General features: G+C 42.6%; 1 protein-coding gene across 3 annotated transcripts in view; it reads right to left on the bottom strand.

Annotated features, from left to right (window-relative positions):
- LOC115112967 (pre-mRNA splicing regulator USH1G-like) overlaps positions 1–21151 on the bottom strand; it is a 37266-nt gene extending 16115 nt beyond the window's left edge. For 2 of the 3 annotated variants that reach the window (XM_029640085.2, XM_029640086.2), the window contains exons 1-2: positions 20698–21151; positions 7971–8196 (exon numbers count right to left, since the gene is read on the bottom strand). In XM_029640085.2, the coding sequence (XP_029495945.2) occupies positions 7971–8196; positions 20698–20861 (390 nt within the window). In that variant the 5' untranslated portion in view covers positions 20862–21151. Of the gene's footprint in view, positions 1–7970; positions 8197–17115; positions 17447–20697 lie in introns of those variants that run through there. The other variant, XM_029640087.2, reaches the window with a different exon arrangement.
- Positions 21152–22265: the final 1114 nt, after the last annotated feature.

The following is a 22265-nucleotide window of genomic DNA, read 5'->3' as shown; positions in this document are numbered from 1 at the left end:
GCACTTTAGCGGGTTTTTCCCTTTCTTGTGGATTACAGTAATCATTGCTTGAGAGAAAGACTCTGGAAAGCAGTTGTCTTCCCTGGCTTTTTTAAGTACCTCCATAAGGCAGGGGAGCAACAGCTCCCTAAATTCTTTATAGAACTCTGGAGGGAAGCCATCCTCCCCAGGAGATTTATTAGAAGGTAAGGATTTAATAGCCTCCAACAATTCAGGAACTGAGAAGCGTTCACTCAGGCGCTCTCTGTCTTCCTCTGACAGGCATGGGAGGTTGAGAGAGGAGAGAAAGGAGTCGATCTCTGATAAATCATCGCTTGAATGGGAAGTGTAGAGGTCTTCATAGGATTTCTTACAAGTATTTCAGTAGGGTCATTAGTAAGAGTTTCTATAGCCTTAATTGTCCTCTTACTTTCCTCTGCTTTCAGTTGTCATGCCAATACTTTGTGAGCTTTCTCTCCAAGCTCGTAATAACACTGTTTTGATTTAGTGATGGCCCTTTCAGCTTGATATGTGTTCAGAATATTATATTTCAGTTTTTTATTTACCATACGCCTGTATAGATCTTTAGTCGGGCCTCTTTGGTAGGTTTTCTCTAGCTCTGAGATTTCAGATTCAAGGGCACCCAGTACCGCACCGTGTTTTCTCTTCAACCCTTTAGTATAGGAAATTATCTGTCCCCAAAGATAGGCTTTCAATGTGTCCCAAAGAATGAAATTGTCAGGAGCGGAGGGTTTGTTTGTCAAAGTAAAAAATATTGATCTGCTCTTTGATGAATGCACAAAATTCAGGTTGCTTTAGGAGTGTAGAATTTAGTCTCCAACTATATGCTCCATTTACCTTGGTAGGAATGGAGATTGATAATATCAGAGGAGAATGGTCACTAAGCAATCTGAGGAGATACTCAATATCTAACACACTACGAAACAGTTGGGTCGATAGTAAAAAATGTATCTATGCGTGTGTGTGTCTTGTGTGGGTGTGAATAAAAAGAGAAGTCCTTATCCTGTGGGTGCAACTGTCTCCAGATGTCTAGTAAATTGAGATCTTTCATGAATGACATGGTGAGCTTGCCGGCTTTGGTAAGAAGTGAGGGTTTATTAGAGGACCTATCAAGAACTGTATCTAAAATCTCCTCCAACCAGTAGCCATCCTGGTGGTGCTTGAGCGACCTGAAGGAAGACATTCTGAATAAACATATGGTCATCGAAGTTAGGAGCATAAATATTCAATAAGGTCCAGGACTTTGAAAACATATGCCCCTGCACCAAAACAAACCTGCCTGAGGGATCAGAGATGGTGTTGTTTGACGCAAAAGGGGATGTGTCTACTTATCAAAATTGCAGTTCCTTTTGCTTTGGCGTTAAGAGGACGCAAAAACTTGTCCTGCCCATTCCCTCTTCAATTTCTTGTGTTCACTGGCTGTAGATGTGTTTCTTGTAAAAACACAATGTCAGCCTTTAATTTCTTAATGTTGTATGTATAGACTATTTTCCTTTTAACCGGGCTGTTAAGACCTTTTACGTTGAGTGTAACATATTTAAGTGGATTAAACAGGTTGGGTTTCAAATGTAACCGAATGGAAATCTCTCTCATGTAAATAGTCAGGAAATGTTTCAACTTTGGTTTGAAAACAGAAGTGACCTTTGTGTCTCTTTAGGAAGGAAACAACAATAAACATAGAAAAAATTATAATAATCCCACCCACCCCGATTGTCAGACTAAAACAACAATCCCAACAATCAAACACGAATACACTTTTAGAGATACGTTGCTGCTCGGTTTCCATCTTGCTCTTACTAGCTAAACCTTGGTGTAAACTTAAACCTGCGAGCTCTCTAAGTTGAAAACAAACGTTGTGAATAGACATTTATGGCTGAATATTTACTGCCCTCGGTAAGGGCTGCTTGAGTCTCTTTTCTGAAGAGAAACATAAATGGGGGGGAAAGCAGTGGGCCTAAGCCCACTTATTTGCTTCGCCCAGTGGATTTTGACTAAACCAAAATATACTCTCCTGTAAATGTAATAGAACTCCCCCCGGGGAAAAAATGGTTAGTTGAAAATGTACAAATCAATTATATCGACCGGATAGCAGGGAAAAGGATCCAAATTCCAAGAAGATATCAGCAGTTCAGTCCGGATAAGAGAAAACAAACAAACTGCATCTTATCCCCCAGAGAGACCACCCTGGTTCAGACGTTGCATCTTATCCCCCAGAGAGACCGTCCTGGTTCAGACGTTGCATCTTATCCCCCAGAGAGACCGTCCTGGTTCAGACGTTGCATCTTATCCCCCAGAGAGACCGTCCTGGTTCAGACGTTGCATCTTATCCCCCAGAGAGACCGCCCTGGTTCAGACGTTGCATCTTATCCCCCAGAGAGACCGTCCTGGTTCAGACGTTGCATCTTATCCCCCAGAGAGACCGTCCTGGCTCAGACTTTGAATCTTATCCCCCAGAGAGACCGTCCTGGTTCAGACGTTGCATCTTATCCCCCAGAGAGACCGCCCTGGTTCAGACGTTGCATCTTATCCCCCAGAGAGACCGCCCTGGTTCAGACGCGGTTCAGTTATTTGAGAAAAGTGAACACTTCTCCCGGTGTGTTGAAGAGATGGCTTCGGCCTTTGTACTGAACTTTCATTCGCGCAGGGTGGATGAGGTAGCCGGTGATGTTCTTCTTCTTCAGTGCTTTGGCGGCAGGTCTGAACTGCTTGTGATGTCTGGCGAGATCCGCGCTCATATCCGGGAAAAGGCTGACCCTCTTGCCATCGATGGGGATGTACCCTTTGGCTCTTGCGAGTTTCAGTATCTTCTCTCGGTCTTGGAAACGGAGGAACCTGATCAGAATGGCCCGAGGGGGCTCATCTGGCCGGGGTTTCGGCGCTGATGTTCTGTGGGCGTGTTCGATTACCAGCGGCTTGGTGAGGTTGATTATGCCTAGGACATCCCGGGATCCAATGAGTGAAGAAACGGACCGGGTCACGGCCCTCGCTGTCCTCTTTCAATCCCACCACACGGATATTACTACGTCTGCTCTGGTTCTCCATCTGATCTACCTTGTTTTTGAAGTAGGCATTGTCCTTCTGCAGTTGTATCAGAACCTGGTCATGTCGAGCGATGGTATCTTCAATTGTGCTAATGTGCAACTCAGCCTCAGTCGTTCTCAATGAGATCATTCATGGAGGATTTCAGGTCGTCAATGGAAAAATGGAGTTCAGTTGATTTCTTGTCAATTTTCATAGAAAGACCTTTGTTACCATCCTGAATTTCCCGGGGGAGAGCAGCCAGCATGTCGGCAGTCTCGCAAGAGGCTGAGAGCAACAGTCGTCTGAGTTATGAGGGCTAATGCTAATCTTGCTAGCTGTAGCGTTATCGTTATCTTGGGAATCAACAACGTTTTGGTCGTCCTTCTTGCCTCTCGGTCGGAGGTCCATGGCTCTTTGGGAAGGTAAGTACTTGACCATTTATCAGCCGATGTTAGAATATTGTTTCAATGGTGTTATTTAGGTAATAATAGAATAACTTTGAAGAGCTCGGTTTGTCAACGTCTGCTCAGCTCCGCGGCATCATGTGCTCCCTACTGTTATTCCTTTTGAGTCAGAATCTCCACCCTACAAAGTCATGTAAGGATATATCAGTTATCCTGTTAGAGCTTTTGTGCTAAATCTACTGCGTTGTTTCACGTGCAACATTTATTTTTTTTTTTTCACCTTTATTTAACCAGGTAGGCTAGTTGAGAACAAGTTCTCATTTACAACTGCGACCTGGCCAAGATAAAGCAAAGTAGTGTGAACAGACAGCAACACAGAGTTACACATGGAGTAAACAATAAACAAGTCAATAACACAGTAGAAAAAAGAAACAAAATAAAAAATTGTCTATATACATTGTGAGCAAAAGGCATGAGGAGGTAGGCGAATAATTACAATTTAGCAGGTTAACACTGGAGTGATACATGATCAGATGGTCATGTGCAGGTAGAGATACTGGTGTGCAAAAGAGCAGAAAAGTAAATAAATAAAAACAGTATGGGGATGAGGCAGGTAAATTGGGTGGGCTATTTACCGATGGACTATGTACAGCTGCAGTGATCAGTTAGCTGCTCAGATAGCAGATGTTTAAAGTTGGTGAAGGAGATAACAGTCTCCAACTTCAACGATTTTTGCAATTCGTTCCAGTCACAGGCAGCAGAGAACTGAAAGGCAAGGCGGCCAAATGAGGTGTAGGCTTTAGGGATGATCAGTGAGATACACCTGCTGGAGCGCTTGCTACGGGTGGGTGTTGCCATCGTGACCAGTGAACTGAGATAAGGCGGAGCTTTACCTAGCATGGACTTGTAGATGACCTGGAGCCAGTGGGTCTGGCGACGAATATGTAGCGAGGGCCAGCCGACTAGAGCATACAGGTCTCGGTGGTGGGTGGTATAAGGTGCTTTAGTAACAAAGCGGATGGCACTGTGATAAACTGCATCCAGTTTGCTGAGTAGAGTATTGGAAGCCATTTTGTAGATGACATCGCCGAAGTCGAGGATCGGTAGGATAGTCAGTTTTACTAAGGTAAGTTTGGCGGCATGAGTGAAGGAGGCTTTGTTGCGAAATAGAAAGCCGATTCTAGATTTGATTTTGGATTGGAAATGTTTGATACGAGTCTGGAAGGAGAGTTTACAGTCTAGACACCTAGGTACTTATAGATGTCCACATATTCTAGGTCGGAACCATCCAGGGTGGTGATGCTAGTCGGGCGTGCGGGTGCAGGCAGCGAACGGTTGAAAAGCATGCATTTGGTTTTACTAGCGTTTAAGAGCAGTTGGAGGCCACGGAAGGAGTGTTGTATGGCATTGAAGCTTGTTTGGTCCTTCATGGTCATGTTGCATCAAATCAAATTGTATTAGTCAGATGTGCCGAATACAACCTTACAGTGAAATGCTTACTTATAAGCCCTTAACCAACAATGCAGTTTTAAGAAAAATAAGTGCTAAGTAAAAAATAGATAAGTAAAAAATAAAAATAAAAAATAATTAATGAGCAGCAGTAAAATAACAGTAGCAAGGCTATATACAGAGGGCACCGGTACAGAGTCAATGTGCGGGGGCACAGGATAGTTGAGGTAATATGTGCATGTAAGTAGAGTTAAAGTGACTATGCATAGATAATAAACAGAGTAGCAGCAGCGTAAAAAGAGAGAGGGGGGAGCAATGCAAATAGTCTGGGTAGCCATTTGATTAGCTGTTCAGGAGTCTTATGGCTTGGGGGTAGAAGCAGTGTGTAGGAGGGAGATTCCTAGATGTGGGAAGTGTGTAGGAGGACAAGGACAGAGAATTGTGTAGTTTTGGTGGATACCGTTGTGTGTGTTACCTGTAGGGGTGCTCATGTTGCTGGCAATCGGAAGTGTCTGGTGCAAGAATGCAGGTTGAAATGGCCACAGTCAGAGTAGTGCATAAGGTGACGTATGCTGAGGCAAAAGTAGAGGATGGTTCAAGAGTTCTGAGAGAATCCCTGTGAGTAGGCCGAGGCCTATGAGTGCTTTATGCTTCAGTAAGGTTGGCTTCTTAGCGTTCATAGCAATGGTTATCAACTGTACCGCAGAGATGGAACGTAAATCACAGAAAATAGATGTGGTGGCAGCAGCAGATAAAAGTTTTTGAAATATACCCACATTGGCTGTATTCCAATAGGAATTACACATGACCTTGCAGGCCAGATGTAAACCATGAGTTTCAGGCCATTGTATTATACACAGAAAAAAACATTTACATTTGTTCCTAAAGTGGTAAAAAAAAAGAAAAAAAAGTGGTACCCTGTAAGGTCATCCTGTTTACCTTCCGTTATAAGTGCATACTTGTACCCCAGTTCATACACCGGGCCTGGAAGTAAGTTTCCCAAAACCGAAAAAGGATTTCAGATTTCCTGCTTCCATTTCCAGAAAAAGCCCCCCCAAAAATGTGCAACCTTGCCTGTAAATCACATTATGTTGGTTTTCAAAGTGTAATTTCTATTGGAATAAGACAGAAGAAATTGATGTCCAACAGTTGGAATTTTTTATTGACCTTCAACCTTCATTCAGAATGACGACCAAGGGTAGGGTTATGATGAGACAACCAAAACATTTAAACTAGAGCCAAAAATCTAACTAACATTGAATTAGTTAAAAAAAAAAGTATTATTTATCTTTGTGTAGCATAAGATTAATCAATGTATATGAACAAACATAGATAATGAAATAAACAATTTTTCTAAAAATCTATCTGCAATAGAACATGCTGGGAAATATGATAATGATGGGTGTGGTTTGATTCAAAGTGATGATGTATGAGTTTCAGGTCCCTCTATTAGGGTAAAACTAGGCCTTCAAAATAAGGCCTTATGAAATGCTGTACGTATGGAATTATGGCATTCTCTCCACCAGCTTCATGAGGTAGTCAACTGGAATGCATTTCAATTAACAATTATGCCTTGTTAAAGTTCATTTGTGGAATTTCTTTCCTTCTTAATGCGTTTGAGCCAGTCAGTTGTGTTGTGACAATGTAGGGGTGGTATACAGAAGATAGCCCTATTTGGTAAAAGACCAAGTCCATATTATACCAAGAACAGCTCAAATAAGCAAAGAGAAACGACAGTCCATCATTACTTTAAGACATGCAGGTCAGTCAATGGGGAAAATGTCAAAAACTTTGAAAGTTTCTTCAAGATCAGTAGCAAAAACCATCAAGCATTATGATGAAACTGGCTATCATGAGGACCACCATAGGAAATCAAGACCCAGAGTTACCTCTGCTGCAGAGGATAAGTTCATTAAAAAGTTACCAGCCTCAGAAATTACAGCCCAAATAAATGCTTCACAGAGTTCAAGTAACAGATACATCTCAACATCAACTGTTCAGAGGAGGATGCATGAATCAGGCATTCATGGTCAAATTGCTGCAAAGACCCCACTACTAAAGGACACCAATAAGAAGAGACTTGCTTGGGCCAAGAAACACAAGCAATGGACATTAGACCGTTGGAAATCTGTCCTTTGGGCTGAGTTCAAATTTGAGATTTTGGGTTTTGAGACGCAGAGTAGGTGAACAGATGATCTCCACAAGTGTGGTTCCCACCGTGAAGTATGGAGGAGGAGATATGATGGTGTGGAGGTGCTTTGCTGGTGACACTGTCAATGATTTATTTAGAATTCCCAACACACATCCAGGCTGTGTAAGGGCTATTTGACCAAGAAGGAGAGTGATGGAGTGCTGCATCAGATGACCTGGCCTCCACAATCATCCAACCTCAACCCAATTGAGATGGTTTAGGATGAGTTGGACCGCAGAGTGAAGGAAAAGCAGCCAACAAGTGCTCAGCATATGTGGGAACTCCTTCAAGACTGTTGGAAAAGCATTCCAGGTGAAGCTGGTTGAGAGAATGCCAAGAGTGTGCAAAGCTGTCATCAAGGCAAAGGGTGGTTACGATGTCATAAGGTGAATGCACCAATTTGTAAGTCGCTCTGGATAAGAGCGTCTGCTAAATGACTTAAATGTAAATGTAAATGTACTTTGAAGAATCTAAAATGTAAATATATTTTGATTTGTTTAACACGTTTTTGGTTACTACATGATTCCATATGTGTTATTTCATAGTTTTGACATCTTCACTATTATAGAGAGAGAGAGAGAGAGAGAGAGAGAGAGAGAGAGAGAGAGAGAGAGAGATAGAGATTTAAGGATCTCACTTGGTGAAGTCCACAGTACCGAGAATGGATGAATGCAACAACTATGTCTCTGTCACTAACAAATACAGTCAAGGGTGGTAATGCTACAACTTACTGGAAAGGCGACGCACTCTGGGAAATATTAGAATAGTGCTTTACACTAAGCAGTGTCTTAATTTAACATTGTTCGGTGTCTATATGGATCCATAGACTCAACACATTCTGTGTTATTTAGTTATTTTTTGACACTGAAGAATTTGCTGTGTTGTCATTGGTCCTGACACCTCACCTTGGGGTTGAGGGCCGACTGCTTGGCGGCGATGGAGTCCAGGTACCGGACACAGTCCATGTGGCTCTTGGTGGCGGCCATGTCGAGGGGCGTGTGGTAGTCATTGTCCAGGCACCACACGTTGGCTCCGAACGACACCAGGAAGGATAGGCAGTTGTGGTGGCCGTTGGCGGCGGCCAGGTGGAGCGGAGTGTTCCCCCAGATATCACACTTGTCCTGGTCACCTCTGGGAGAGGGAGAGAGGGAAAAGGAACAGAGGGATTAAGAGCATATGTTACAGAGTACACAATAAAACATACTTAGGCCTTTTACTCCTACTGCAGCATCGGCCATCAATAACAGCTGTCAACAGAATAAGTACTCAAATTATTGCATGTTTATGGAGAACATTTAATTCTACGAATAGGTGTAACCTAATTCCAGGAAACGGGGCCATAGTGTATGTACTTATGTGTGTGACACAGGGTTTGCACAGATAATTATATTTCACTTCCTGCTTTGCGGGTCAGGGTCCCTCCCCTTCCTGTGTTCCCCCCGTTGTGGTGTGATCAATAATTGACTGGGTGCAGGTAAAACATTACAGTGGTGTTACCATGTATTATTCAACACATGGACCGAGAGTCTTTTTTCTCACAGACACCCAGAGAAGCTGTGACTACACAGAGCCACAAGGTCAACACCTGTGCCATGTCCAGATGCCAAACGTTGCCGAACGTGATTCCTTATTCTACATGCCAGCGAGGCATGTTTGTTTTACATAGCATACAGTGACTTCGGAAAGTAATCAGATCCCTTGACTTTTTCCACATTTACAGCCCTACTCTAAAAAAATAAATATTTTTATTTTATTAACTAGGCAAGTCAGTTAAGAACAAATTCTTATTTACAATGACGGCTTACCAAAAGGCCTCCTGCAGGGACAGGGGCTGTGATAATTAGTTTTTAAAAAATGTAATATATAAACTCAGCAAAAAAAGAAACGTAACTTCTTCAAGATCCTGTCTTTCAAAGATAATTAGTAAAACTCCAAATAACTTCACAGATCTTCATTGTAAAGTGTCACATGCATGACGCTGGAGAGATGAAGCAGGTACGGGGAGTCAAACACTTAATATAGAACGGACATGGAAGGAGAAAGAAACAGCATCAGCAAACGAGTAATACAGACAAAAAAACAATTAATGCAGCAGCAGGGAACAGAGCAAGGGAACTGACAAATATAGGGGAGAAAATAAACAGGTGATGACTGAGTCCAGGTGAGTCCAGTATCGCTGATGGGCGTGACGAGAGAAGGCAGGTGTGCGTAATAGATGGCAGGAGTGCGTGATGCAGGGCAGTAAAGGGTATAAACACGGTTTCCTATGCATGTTCAATGAACCATAAACAATTCATCAACATGAACCTGTGGACACTAACAGCTTACAGACGGTAGGCAATTAAGGTCACAGTTATGAAAACTTAGGACACTAAAGAGGCCTTTCTACTGACTGAAAAACACCAAAAGAAAGATGCCCAGGGTCCCTGCTCATCTGCGTGAACGTGGCTGCTTAGGCATGCTTCAAGGAGGTATGAGGACTGCAGATGTGGCCAGGGCAATAAATTGCAAGGTCTGTACTGTGAGACACATAAGACAGAGCTACAGGGAGACAGCAAGGACAGTTGTGGCAGATCACGTGTAACAACAACTGCACAGATCGGTACATCCGAACATCACACCTGCGGGACAGGTACAGGACGGCAACAACAACTGCCCGCAATAGGCTGAGATGCTGGACTGAGGGCTTGTAGGCCTGTTGTAAGGCAGGTCCTCACCAGACACCAGACAGGACTGGCAAAAAGTGCTCTTCACTGACGAGTCACGGATTTGTCTCACCAGGGGTGATAGGATTTGCGGTTATCGTCGAAGGAATGATCGTTACACCGAGGCCTGTACTCTGGAGCGGGATCGATTTGGTGGAGGTGGAGGGTCCGTCATGGTCTGGGCCGGTGAGTCACAGCATCATCAGACTGAGCTTGTTGTCATTGCAGGCAATCTCAACACTGTGCGTTACAGGGAAGACATCCTCCTCCCTCATGTGGTACCCTTCCTGCAGGCTCATCCTGACATGACCTTCCAGCATGACAATGCCACCAGCCATACTGCTTGATTTCCTGCAAGACAGGAATGTCGGTGTTCTGCCATGTCCAGCGAAGATCCCAAATCTCAATCCCATTGAGCATATCTGGGACCTGTTGGATTGGAGGGGGAGGGCTAGGGCCATTCCCCCCAGAAATGTCAGTGAACTTGAAGGTGCCTTGGTGGAAGAGTGGGGTAACAACTCACAGCAAGAACTGGCAAATCTGGTGCAGTCCATGAGGAGGAGATGCACTGCAGTACTTAATAAAGCTGGTGGCCACACCAGATACTGACTGTTACTTTTGATTTTGACCCCCCTTTTTTCAGGGACATATTATTCCATGTATGTTAGTCACATGTCTGTGGAACTTGTTCAGTTTATGTCTGTCTCAGTTGTTGAATCTTGTTAAGTTCATACAAATATTTACATTTACATTTAAGTCATTTAGCAGACGCTCTTATCCAGAGCGACTTACAAATTATGTTAAGTTTGCTAAAAATAAACACAGTTGACAGTGAAAGGATGTTTATTTATTTGCTGAGTTGTGTGTGTGTGTGTGTGTGTGTGTGTGTGTGTGTGTATGTGTATATATATATACAGTTGAAGTCTGAAGTTTACATACACCAAATACATTTAAACTCTGTTTTTCAGAATTCCTGACATTTAATCCTCGTAAAAATTCCGTCTTAGGATCACCATTTTATTTTAAGAATGTGAAATGTCAGAATAATAGTAGAGAGAATGATTGCTTTCAGCTTTTATTTATTTCATCACATTCCCAGTGGGTCAGAAGTTTACATGCACTCAATTAGTATTCGGTAGCATTGCCTTTAAATTGTTTAACTTGGGTCAAACATTTCAGGTAGCCCGCCACAACCTTCCCAACAATAAGTTGGGTGAATTTTGGCCCATTCCTCCTCTCCTGACAGAGCTGGTGTAACTAAGTCAGGTTTGTAGGCCTCCTTGCTTGCACACACTTTTTCAGTTCTGCCCACCAATTTCCTATAGGATTGAGGTCAGGGCTTTGTGATGGCCACTCCAATACCTTGACTTTGTTGTCCTTAAGCCATTTTGCCACAACTTTGGAAGTATGCTTGGGGTCATTCTCCATTTGGAAGACCCATTTGCGACCAAGCTTTAACTTCCTGACATGTCTTGAGATGTTGCTACAATATATCCCCATAATTTTCCTTCCTCATTAAGCCATCTATTTTGTGAAGTGCACCAGTCCCTCCTGCAGCAAAGCAGCCACACAACATGATGCTGCCACCCCCATGCTTCACGGTTGGGATGGTGTTCTTCGGCTTGCAAGCATCCCCTTTTTTCCTCCTGGCGATGGTCATTATGGCCAAACAGTTCTGTTTTTGTTTCATCAGACCAGAGGACATTTCTCCAAAAAGTACAATCTTTGTCCCCATGTGCAATTGCAAACCGTAGTCTGGGTTTTTTATGGCGGTTTTGGAGCAGTAGCTTCTTCCTTGCTGAGCGGCCTAACAGGTTATGTCGATATTGGACTTGTTTCACTGTGGATATAGATACATTTGTACCCCTTTCCTCCAGCATCTTGCTGTTGTTCTGGGATTGATTTGCACCTTTCGCACCAAAGTACGTTCATCTCTAGGAGACAGAACACGTCTCCTTCCTGAGCAGTATGACGACTGTGTGGTCCCATGGTGTTTATACTTGCGGACTATTGTTTGTACAGATGAACATGGTACCTTCAGGCATTTGGAAATTGCTCCCAAGGATGAACCTGACTTGTGGAGGTCTACAAAAACAATTCTGAGGTCTTGGCCGATTTCTTTAGATTTTCCCTTAATGTCAAGCAAAGAGACACTGAGTTTGAAGGTAGGCCTTGAAATACATCCACAGGTACACCTCCAATTGACTCAAATAATGTCAATTAGCCTAGCTGTTAGCTGTTTAAAGGCACAGTCAACTTAGTGCATGTACACTTCTGACCCACTGGAACTGTGATACAGTGAATAATAAGTGAAATTATCAGTCTGCAAACAATTGTTGGAAAATGACTTGTGTCATGCAAAAAGTAGATGCCCTAACCGACATGCCAAAACTATAGTTAGTTAACAAGACATTTTGGAGAGGTTGAAAAACTAGTTTTAATGACTCTAACCTAAGTGTATGTAAACTTCCGACTTCAACTGTAAATAGAGGACAAAACACACATCACGACAAGAGAGACAACACTACATAAAGAGAGACCTAAGACAACAATCTAGCAAGGCAGCAACACATGATAACACAGCATGGTACTGTAGCAGCACAACATGACAACAACATGGTAGCAGCACAAAACATGGTACAAACATTATTGGGCACAGACAACAGCACGAAGGGCAAGAAGGTAGAGACAACAATACATCATGCAAAGCAGCCACAACTGTCAGTAAGTGTCCATGATTGAGTCTTTGAATGAAGAGATTGGTATAAAACTGTCCAGTTTGAGTGTTTGTTGCAGCTCGTTCCAGTCGCTAGCTGCAGCGAACTGAAAAGAGGAGCGACCCAGGGATGTGTGTGCTTTGGGGACCTTTAACAGAAAGTGACTGGCAGAACGGATGTTGTATGTGGAGGATGAGGGCTGCAGTAGATATCTCAGATAGGGGGGAGTGAGGGCTAAGAGGGTTTTATAAATAAGCATCATCCAGTGGGTCTTGCAACGGATATAAAGATGACCAGTTTACAGAGGAGTATAGAGTGCAGTGATGCGTCCTATAAGGAGCATTGGTGGCAAATCTGATGGCCGAATAGTGAAGAACATCTAACCGCTCGAGAGCACCATTACCTGCCGATCTATAAATGATGTCTCCGTATTCTAGCATGGTCATCTGAACAAGGGTTAGTTTGGCAGCTGGGGTGAAAGAGGAGCGATTACGATAGAGGAAACCAAGTCTAGATTTAACTTTAGCCTGCAGCTGTGATATATGCTGAGAGACGGGCAGTGTACCGTCTAGCCATACTCCCAAGTACTTGTACGAGGTGACAACCTCAAGCTCCAGGCTGTATCACAACCGCCTGTGATTGGGAGTCCCATAGGGCGGCGCACAATTTTCCCAGTGTCGTCCGGGTTTGGCCGGTGTAGGCCATCATTGCAAATAAGAATTTGTTCTTAATAACCTCTTGCGACGAGCAAACCCGTATCCGGGAGCGTAATCATAGCCTCAAATGCATTAGCATAACGCAACGGACATAAATACCCCTAGAAACCTTTCCTATTCATGAAAATCGCAAATGAAATGAAATAAATATATTCAAACACAAGCTTAGCCTTTTGTTAACAACACTGTCATCTCAGATTTTCAAAATATGCGTTACAGCCAACGCTAGACAAGCATTTGTGTAAGTTTATCATGGCATAATGCTATGCTAGCTCTGCTGGCAGCAGGCAACAATTTCACGAAAATAAGAAAAGCAACCAAATTAAATCATTTACCTTTGAAGAACTTCGGTTGCTTTCACTCAGGAGACTCCAAGTTAGATAGCAAATGTTTCTTTTTTCCAAAAAGATTATTTTTGTTGGCAAAATAGCTCCCGTTTCTTCATCATGCTTGGCTGAGAATTCGACCGGAAAATGCTGCAACTATAACGCCAAACCTTTTCAAAATTTGCTCCATAATATCGACAGAAACACGGCAAACGTTGTTTAGGATCCATCCTCAAGGTGTTTTTAACATATATATTCGATAATATATCCGTCGAGGCAATTGCATTCTCATAAGAAGCGATTGGAAAAATGGCTACCTCAGTATTTTACGCGAGATTTTCTGCGGGAGTCACCATGTGACCACATGCTATATATGGTCCCTTACAGCCATTCTTCAATGGAAATGCCTAAAAAGACGCCACAATGCTGTAGACACCTTGGGGAATATGTGGAAAACGTAAGCTCATTCGTAGCTCATTCACAGCCATATAAGGAGTCATTGGCATGAGGCGGTTTCAAAAAATGCGGCACCTCCTGGTTGGATTTTTATCTGGGTTTCGCCTGTAACATCAGTTCTGTGGTACTCACAGACAATATCTTTGCAGTTTTGGAAACGTCAGAGTGTTTTCTTTCCAAAGCTGTCAATTATATGCATAGTCGAGCATCTTTTTGTGACAAAATATCTTGTTTAAAACGGGAACGTTTTTCATTCAAAAATTTTTATAGCGCCCCCAATGCATAACTGGTTTAATTGACTTGCATAGTTAAATAAAGTTTAAATAAAATTTAAAAAATGTAAAAGCTCTAAACCCTCAAAGTAGTTGAAGAGGGTTAATAAATGATGTTATGATAAACTGTAAGGTCTCCTCTTCAGGAGAGTGTGTGTGTGTGTGTGTGTGTGTGTTAAAAACTGTTTTTGAGTGTTGTGACCTTCAGACACTCTCAGAAGGCGTTTAACGTTCAAACTCCTCCTGTCTGGATCCCACTTTGGTTATCTGGTTTTCTGAGAACACAAAGCTGCCACAGACTTGATGAAACCAGCCACCTGTCAGAAGATGCTTATACCCGTTCACATTTTTATGACTATACTTGTGATGAAAGGTCAAGTTTCAGTCGATCCCACTTCTGAGCTTTAATTGCTGATAAGATGGTTACTGCTGTCAAGGGAGGTTAGATTTATTAAAATGTTGTTGCCAGGGAAACTCACACAAGGAGGACTGAGAGAGGCTATATGAGTTACAGGATGTCTTAGACATTTTGTAGAACTTGGGAAACTATCATATACTGTTATACTGTACTCTGTACCATCTTCTGCCTACAATTGTATTACTAAAATGAGTATTTTAATACTTAAACAAAGAGTGTGTTTTCTTCCCATTACTAATGTATGTTTGATAAGACCTGATCATTTGTTGAAGAAATTGTAGTAATTACACCTAGTAATCACACCTGTGGGGATAGGGGCATTCTTCTTACCAAACTACATGACCTTTGGAGGTGTTCAGGACAAGGTTAAGGGTAGATAAAGCTTGTTGGACACTAAGAAAGCTTTGTTGTAGAGCATTTAACACAAAAACCAGGGAGGGGCCAGCTGTGTATAATACTCGATCATCTGCATATAAATGGATGAGAGAGCGATGTTGTTGATGTAAATTGAGAAGAGCATGGGTCCTAGGATCGAGCCTTGGGGTACTCCCTTGGTGACAGGCAGTAGCTGAGATAAACTCCAAACTGGCTGTCATGTGCCTTTTACTGAGGAGTGGCCACTCTACCATAAAGCCCTGATTGGTGCAGAGCTGCAGAGATGGTTGTCCTTCTGTAAGATTCTCCCATCTCCACAGAGGAACTATAGAGCTCTGTCAGAATGACCATCAAGTTTTTAGTCACCTCCTTGACCAAGGACCTTCTCAATTGCTCAGTTTGGCCCTGCGGACAGCTCTAGGAAGAGTCTTGTTGGTTCTTCTTCCATTTAAGAATGATGGAGGCCACTGTGTTCTTGGGGACCTTCAGTTCCGCAGACATTTTTTGGTACCCTTCCCCAGATCTGTGCCTTGACACAATCCAGTCTCAGTTCTACAGACAATTCCTTCAACCTCGTGGCTCGGTTTTTGCTCTGACATGCACTGTCAACTGTGGGACCTTAAATAGACAGGTGTGTGCCTTTCCAAATCATGTCCAATCAATTGAATTTACCACAGGTGGACTCCAATCAAGTTGTAGAAACATCTCAAGCATGGTCAATGGAAACAGGATGCACCTGAGCTCAATTTCGAGTCTCATAGCAAAGGCTTTGAATACTCATGTAAATAAGTTATTTCTGGGGGGTTTTAAAAATACATTTCCAAAAATTTCTTAAAACCTGTTTCACTTTGTCATTATGGGGTATTGTGTGTAGATTGCTGAACAAAATGTTTTTTTTAATCCTTTTTAGAATAAGGCTGTAACGTAACAAAATGTGGAAAAAGTGAAGGGGTCTGAATACTTTCCAAAGGCCCTGTATTTCTATCAGAATGTTGCAAAATGTGCCCCCTCTGGCTGCTAATCTCTACATGTCTGTAAAAACTGATCTTGGATCAGGTCCCCCTCTGTCCATATAATCGTATTCATTCTGATCTGAAAGGCCAAACTGTTCCTGAATTACTACTCTGAAAATCTACATATGGGCCCATATCCTGGCATAAGGTAGTCAATACAGCAGGGCTGCCCAACCCTCTTCCTGGAGATCTACTGTCCTGTAGGTTTTCAGCCCAACACTAATTTAGCAGTTCTGATTCAGCTAGTTAAGCAGCTAATTAGTAGAATCAGGTGTGTTAAATTAGGGTTGGACTGAAAACCCACAGGACAGTAGATCTCCAGGAAGAGGGTTGGGCAGTCATGTAATACAGTATCAATTAGTAAAACAATTAGTAAGACAGATCAAATCAAATTTGATTTGATCTGTTGTACTAATTGTGAATATTCTGATACCTCCTACTAACACATTTGATCCTTCATGCATTTATAAATTCGATGTGCATCGTCATGTTTTGACTCTCCACCTACAGATTACGTCTCATGGTCAATTGTGCTTGACTATCAACAAGACAACCAAGGGATCTGACCCAACAGTCAGCCAACCCTACCCTATGGCCCAGTTACAGACCAAAACAATGGTGGTTGTTACGTAATTAAAACACAACCTCGTCACTTTTTTGTTTTATGTATAATTGTTTAGAAAATAGGCTACAGCTTCTGATATCCAAATCTGTTTGCTCAATCTCTAATCTCTGTGGAATAGACATGGCTGGAATGCAGTTTTAACCAATCAGCATTCAGGATTAGACCACCCATTGTATAACGAAAAATAATAATACACAAATAGAAAAAGCATAACTTGTATGAAATATGTTACACAGTCAGAGCATCTCCATTCAGTGCTTATTAGTCCAAGATTAAGCAATATGGATCTGGGAAACCACCCAGACCTACATGTACAGCCCCATTCTTTTCTTTTTACCTTCTAGATAAGAAAACAAAGAGGCCTGTAAAATGCAGAAAAGAGGTAGGACCAGATCAGCATAGTTCAATTAGAGCAAACTGCTTTTACCTTCTAGCAGGCCCTCTGACCTTCACCACAGCTCTGGTCCTGTCCATCCTTAGCTCATCCACCTCCAGCCTGGCCCTGTGGTGTAGCATCAGTCCCCTGGAAGTGTTGTTAGAGGACCAGTCTGCCCAATTAGTCCTATCTGTCACCCTGACCTTTCCTCTTCAGCTAATATCTATGCTGTTAATATCTACGCTACACCTCTGCCACTGTAGCTTCTCTCAGACATCAGCCTCTACTGCTCTCTCCACACTTAATTACCACCATGTCTTATAAACCTGTCACTAAGGTCTTGACATATCCCTCAAGTCTCGACCCTACCATCCCCCTCTCCTCCTCTACTGTCTCTCCTCCACGTCTCTATTCCTTGAGTCTCGACCCTACCCTCCTCCTCTGCCCTCTCTACCTACCCTCCTCCTCTGCCCTCTCTCCCTACCCTCCTCCTCTGCCCTCTCTCCCTATCCTCTTCCTCCTAATCTCTTCTGCTCTCCTGGGTGCTGTGTCAACCATAGTGGGTTGTCATAGGACAGGGCTCTCTTAAATAGGGAGTAAATACTATACCCTTTCCATCCAAACCTGCTTTGTCCAGCACTTAAACCTTCAACAAAAGAGAGGGCTTTTTACCTATACTGTACACAAAGGTGCTTCAGTAGCTGAAAGAGTAGCTGATTTATCGAATGATAATCTAGCCTTACTCCTAAATCCTGAGTCTCTCTTGTTTCCCATTGAAAGTCAGAAAGCACAATTGATAGACCACTGAGGGTGTACAGTGACATACAGTAGGTCCTAATTAGGTGATGTATGCTTAGTGTTTTTTTTGTGGGCAACAAAGAGTATAGCTGTTATCTGGCTGTAGTACTCTGCTACTGTAGCTCACAAGTACAGTCCATGGTAGCCTGCTAGCGAACAATATGGTAAAAGGAGTGGGCCCTTTCAAAAGTTGATCTGATTGAAAACAGGATTTTCATATGTAATTCAACTGGATGTATTACATAGGGAGGAAGGCCCTGTGATACAGAACATGATACATTAATTCAACTCATAATCAAAGCTACCATCAATGAATATGATTCCACTCCACCCCTTCACTACTACTACTTATAGCCGCGGGAACTAGGGGTACCGAGGGTGCTGCAGCACCCCCTGATATATTGAAATTAAATAAATAAAATATATATTTTTTTAAAGTGTTAACGGGTGCAATAAATCTAACTAACTGATTGGCTTAGTTCAGAAAAATGCATGTTTGATCTTTGAAGCATAAGATTAATCAATCAATCAATCAATGTACAAACACAGATATTAACAACTTTTTTTATCAACCTGCAGTAGAGTACGCTGGGAAATATGATAATAATGAGTGTGGTTTCGATGGGACTGTTTTACCCTCAACCGTGTAAAACAATAACTCTGGTTATTAACACCAACAAATGGGAGTTATTTTTAGGGATGCACAATATATCTGTGAAGATATCGGAATCGGACGATATTAGACAACTCAATGGCAAAATCCATTAACACCAAGATAATGGAATTCATTGCCCTTGACAATCAACTGTTCTCTGTCCTGGGTGATGTTGACTTTCGCCGACTGGTCGAGCACCAGTACACACTACCAAGTAAGCTATTTTTCAGATGTTGCACTACCGGTGTTACACAGTAATAGCGTCACTGCTATTAGCTTTACAACTGACATTTGGACAAGCGATATCAGCCCCATAAACATGCTGAGTCTGACAGCACAGTGGGTTGTCAAGGATTTCGTACTGAGGAAAATCGTACTTCATGCACATGAATGTGCTGGTTCTCATACCGCTGCTGCCATTTCAATGGCATTAGAGAACACATTTGGAACTTGGAAACACTAGCTATCTCCATTCGAACAACCGACTCGAGAAATTAGCTCATCAACTGCGCCTGCAGCAGACGTGATACCCTCTGTCATGCATTGAAACACTTGCTCAACAAAACTGCCGACACAGGCTGTGAACCAGCGATTCAGTGGCATTCTCTCTTTACTGTGTCTCCATCATGCCCGATGCTATGTACAAGGACCACTACTTCAATCCAGACAAGAAACAGTTTACGTGAAATGTTACATATGCAGCTGGACAAGATGGAAACGGACACAGTGACAGCGCGCACTGAGGAAGAGAGGCCACAGACAGACAGAGCTGAAACTTCACTGCTTGACATGTATGATGAAATCCTGGTTGAGACTGAAACGACTGAACAAATGAACATCGAAACAGTACAGCAAGTAAGTGAAAGAAATATGTTTTGATGATGTTTTACTGGTAATGGGGACATCCGTAAAGGCCAACAAAATAACTTTTTGGTCCGTGTGGTGTGTGTGTAACCTTTATTTAACTAGGCAGGTCAGTTAAAAAACAATTCTTATTTACAATGACGGCCTACCCCGGCCAAACCCGGAACACGTTGGGCCAGTTGTGCGCCGCCCTATGGGAGTCCCAATCACGGCCGGATGTGATACAGCCTGGATTCGAACCAGGGACTGTAGTGACGCCTCTTGTGCTGAGATGCAGTGCCTTAGACCGCTGCATCCATGTGTGTGTGTTAACTATTTAACTGTACTAGAATGCTTAAAAGGCCGCTAATATTTTTTGGGCAAGGAAAACATTGGTTATCGGTATCGGCCAAAAATGTAATATTGGTGCATCACTAGTTATTTTACTCCACTAAGTGTTAATGCCACTCTTACAGAGCGAAAAATCAACACTGGCAGAAATAATGTAGAATACAATCTCAAGTTGAATTGCACATTCAGTCAAGCTAAACTTCTAAGCTGAGTTAACATACAATTACACTTGAGAATGTATGTTGGATCAGATATGCCCAAATGTTGAACAAACTCACAATCTTATTGCAGCTAGTTGCCTTACAATTGTAAATTGAAGCAACATATTTTTTTCAAGTGTGTGTCTGTGAAGGTGCTTGCGTGTGTGCGTGCATGCATGTATAAGTCTTCACGCCACATGGTTGTGAATGGGTATGTGAGAGAATGTTGGGTAGGCCATCCTCCTGCCAGTGACCTTTGCCTTTAATTAGGCTGTTAAAATGGAGGCAAAGAGCTGTCCATTACATCAACAGCACTGTTGGATGGGGTGAGGAAGGCGAAACCAGCCTACATAAATCCTGAGCTGGCACGAACAGTCATTTGAATGTACATTTTGTTCCTAGACAGTAATCAGGGCTTCAACCAGCTGACTGGAGGTTTTAGTAGTCTTTTGTAGCTCAACTTCAGGATAGTGGTTTCGATTCCAATGACCACCTATAGGTAAAATTAGCTGTATATCAGAGATAAGATCTTATATATACATACTAGTCACCTCTCTAGACTATATATGGCTCTGTCTACTGACTTTTCAGATGGAAGGAAGTGAGATATGCAGATTGCCATGTGACAGTGACACCTCCACACCTGTTTGTTGATAGTTCAACAGGTAGACCCGATTTGCAAAGGGGAAAGCTGAGCAAAATGTTAAGTTAGTTGCCTTGGTGCTGAGTTGCGATTGAAGCTATTGTCTGTGCTATAGGCTTCTTAGGAAACTTAACGACACTTACCCTCTTCCCACAATAAGCCGGAGCGCGTCAAGGTTGCCGTGGTACGCAGCCCATAAAGTCGGTGTCATTCCATCTTCATCAGGCGCATTCAGCTCCTTCCGAGTGGCCTCTCTGAGTAGGTCCAGGTAGCCATCCCGGGCCGCCCGGTGGTACTTGTCGTTCATGGTGCCTATGGCTCCGGTAGCCTGGCTCACGGTCGCTTATTTGGCATCAAGGCGAAGAGCTTGCCCTCCGAAGGGGCAGGTTTGACCTAAAGGCGCGGGGTGTCATTGGGTCTTCGGTTGTTGCTTCCCTCCGGAAGGAGGTAGTGACTACCGGGGACTGTGGAGAGAAAGAAGCCGGAGCGGTTGCCAGGGACACACTAAGCAGTTGTCAAACAGGGAGGGGTTGTCGCCTCCTAGACCTGTGCAGATCCTCGAGATCTCACTGTAACCATTTGTTTTTGTTTGAACCTACTGAGCACAATTAATTGTGAATGCATTTATTCATTAAACATATTCAACTCAGTCTGAGTTTGGCAAGTATCCAAAAGATTGCAGGTTCGAATCCCTGAGCCTATGTTATGGCAAAAATCCCCCCCAACCTTTTTTTAATTTTGTGGCTGGTCAAATACTTTCTATTGAACAAACTTAACTTCAGGATAGGCAACCGAAATTAATCATTAATGTATGTGTGTTATATTAAAGCAATAAACATTTCAGAACAACTATGCCTTAATTATTATCCCTACACTTTCAAAAACACTCGTCGAATAAGACATGGGAGAGATGACGAATTTTGGATAAGACATTTATTTATAGACTAATACAAATCGGTAGATTTTTAGGTACGGCGACAAATGCATCCGCACAGGGCGGCATCTTGCCGGGGGCGGCACGGGCGCCCCCTGGTGCGGGCGGGGCGAATGAGTGTGTTTAAGGGGGGGTTCACTCAGTGCGCTATACAAGCCAGAACCACCACATACAGTCGTGGCCAAAGTTTTGAGAATGACACAAATATGAATTTCCACAACGTTTGCTACAAGTAAAACGTTTCTGTACCCATTACTGAGAATGTTGTTGTAGTTAAGGATAAATTGGTCTTCAAGGTATGTTATATTTGTAACAACATATATTTTGATGTGCAGTTGAAGTCTGAAGTTTACATACACTTAGGTTGGAGTCATTAAAACTAGTTTTCAACCACTCCACAAATTTCTTGTTAACAAACTATAGTTTTGGCAAGTCAGTTAGGACATCTACTTTGTGCATGGCACAAGTAATTTTCACTGTATCGCAATTCCAGTGGGTCAGAAGTTTACATACACTAAGTTGACTGTGCCTTTAAACAGCTTGGAAAATTCCAGAAAATGATGGCATGCCTTTAGAAGCTTATGTTAGGCTAATTGACATAATTTGAGTCATTTGGAGGTGTACTTGTGTATGTATTTCAAGGCCTACCTTCAAACTCAGTGCCTCTTTGCTTGACATCATGGGAAAATTAAAAGAAATCAGCCAAGAAAATAATTGTAGACCTCCACAAGTCTGGTTCATCCTTGGGAGCAATTTCCAAACGCCTGAAGGTACCAC

This window comes from Oncorhynchus nerka, linkage group LG28, assembly GCF_034236695.1.
Source record: "Oncorhynchus nerka isolate Pitt River linkage group LG28, Oner_Uvic_2.0, whole genome shotgun sequence".
NCBI classification, from domain to species: Eukaryota; Metazoa; Chordata; class Actinopteri; order Salmoniformes; family Salmonidae; genus Oncorhynchus; species Oncorhynchus nerka.
This window is presented reverse-complemented; position numbering and strand designations above follow the sequence as displayed.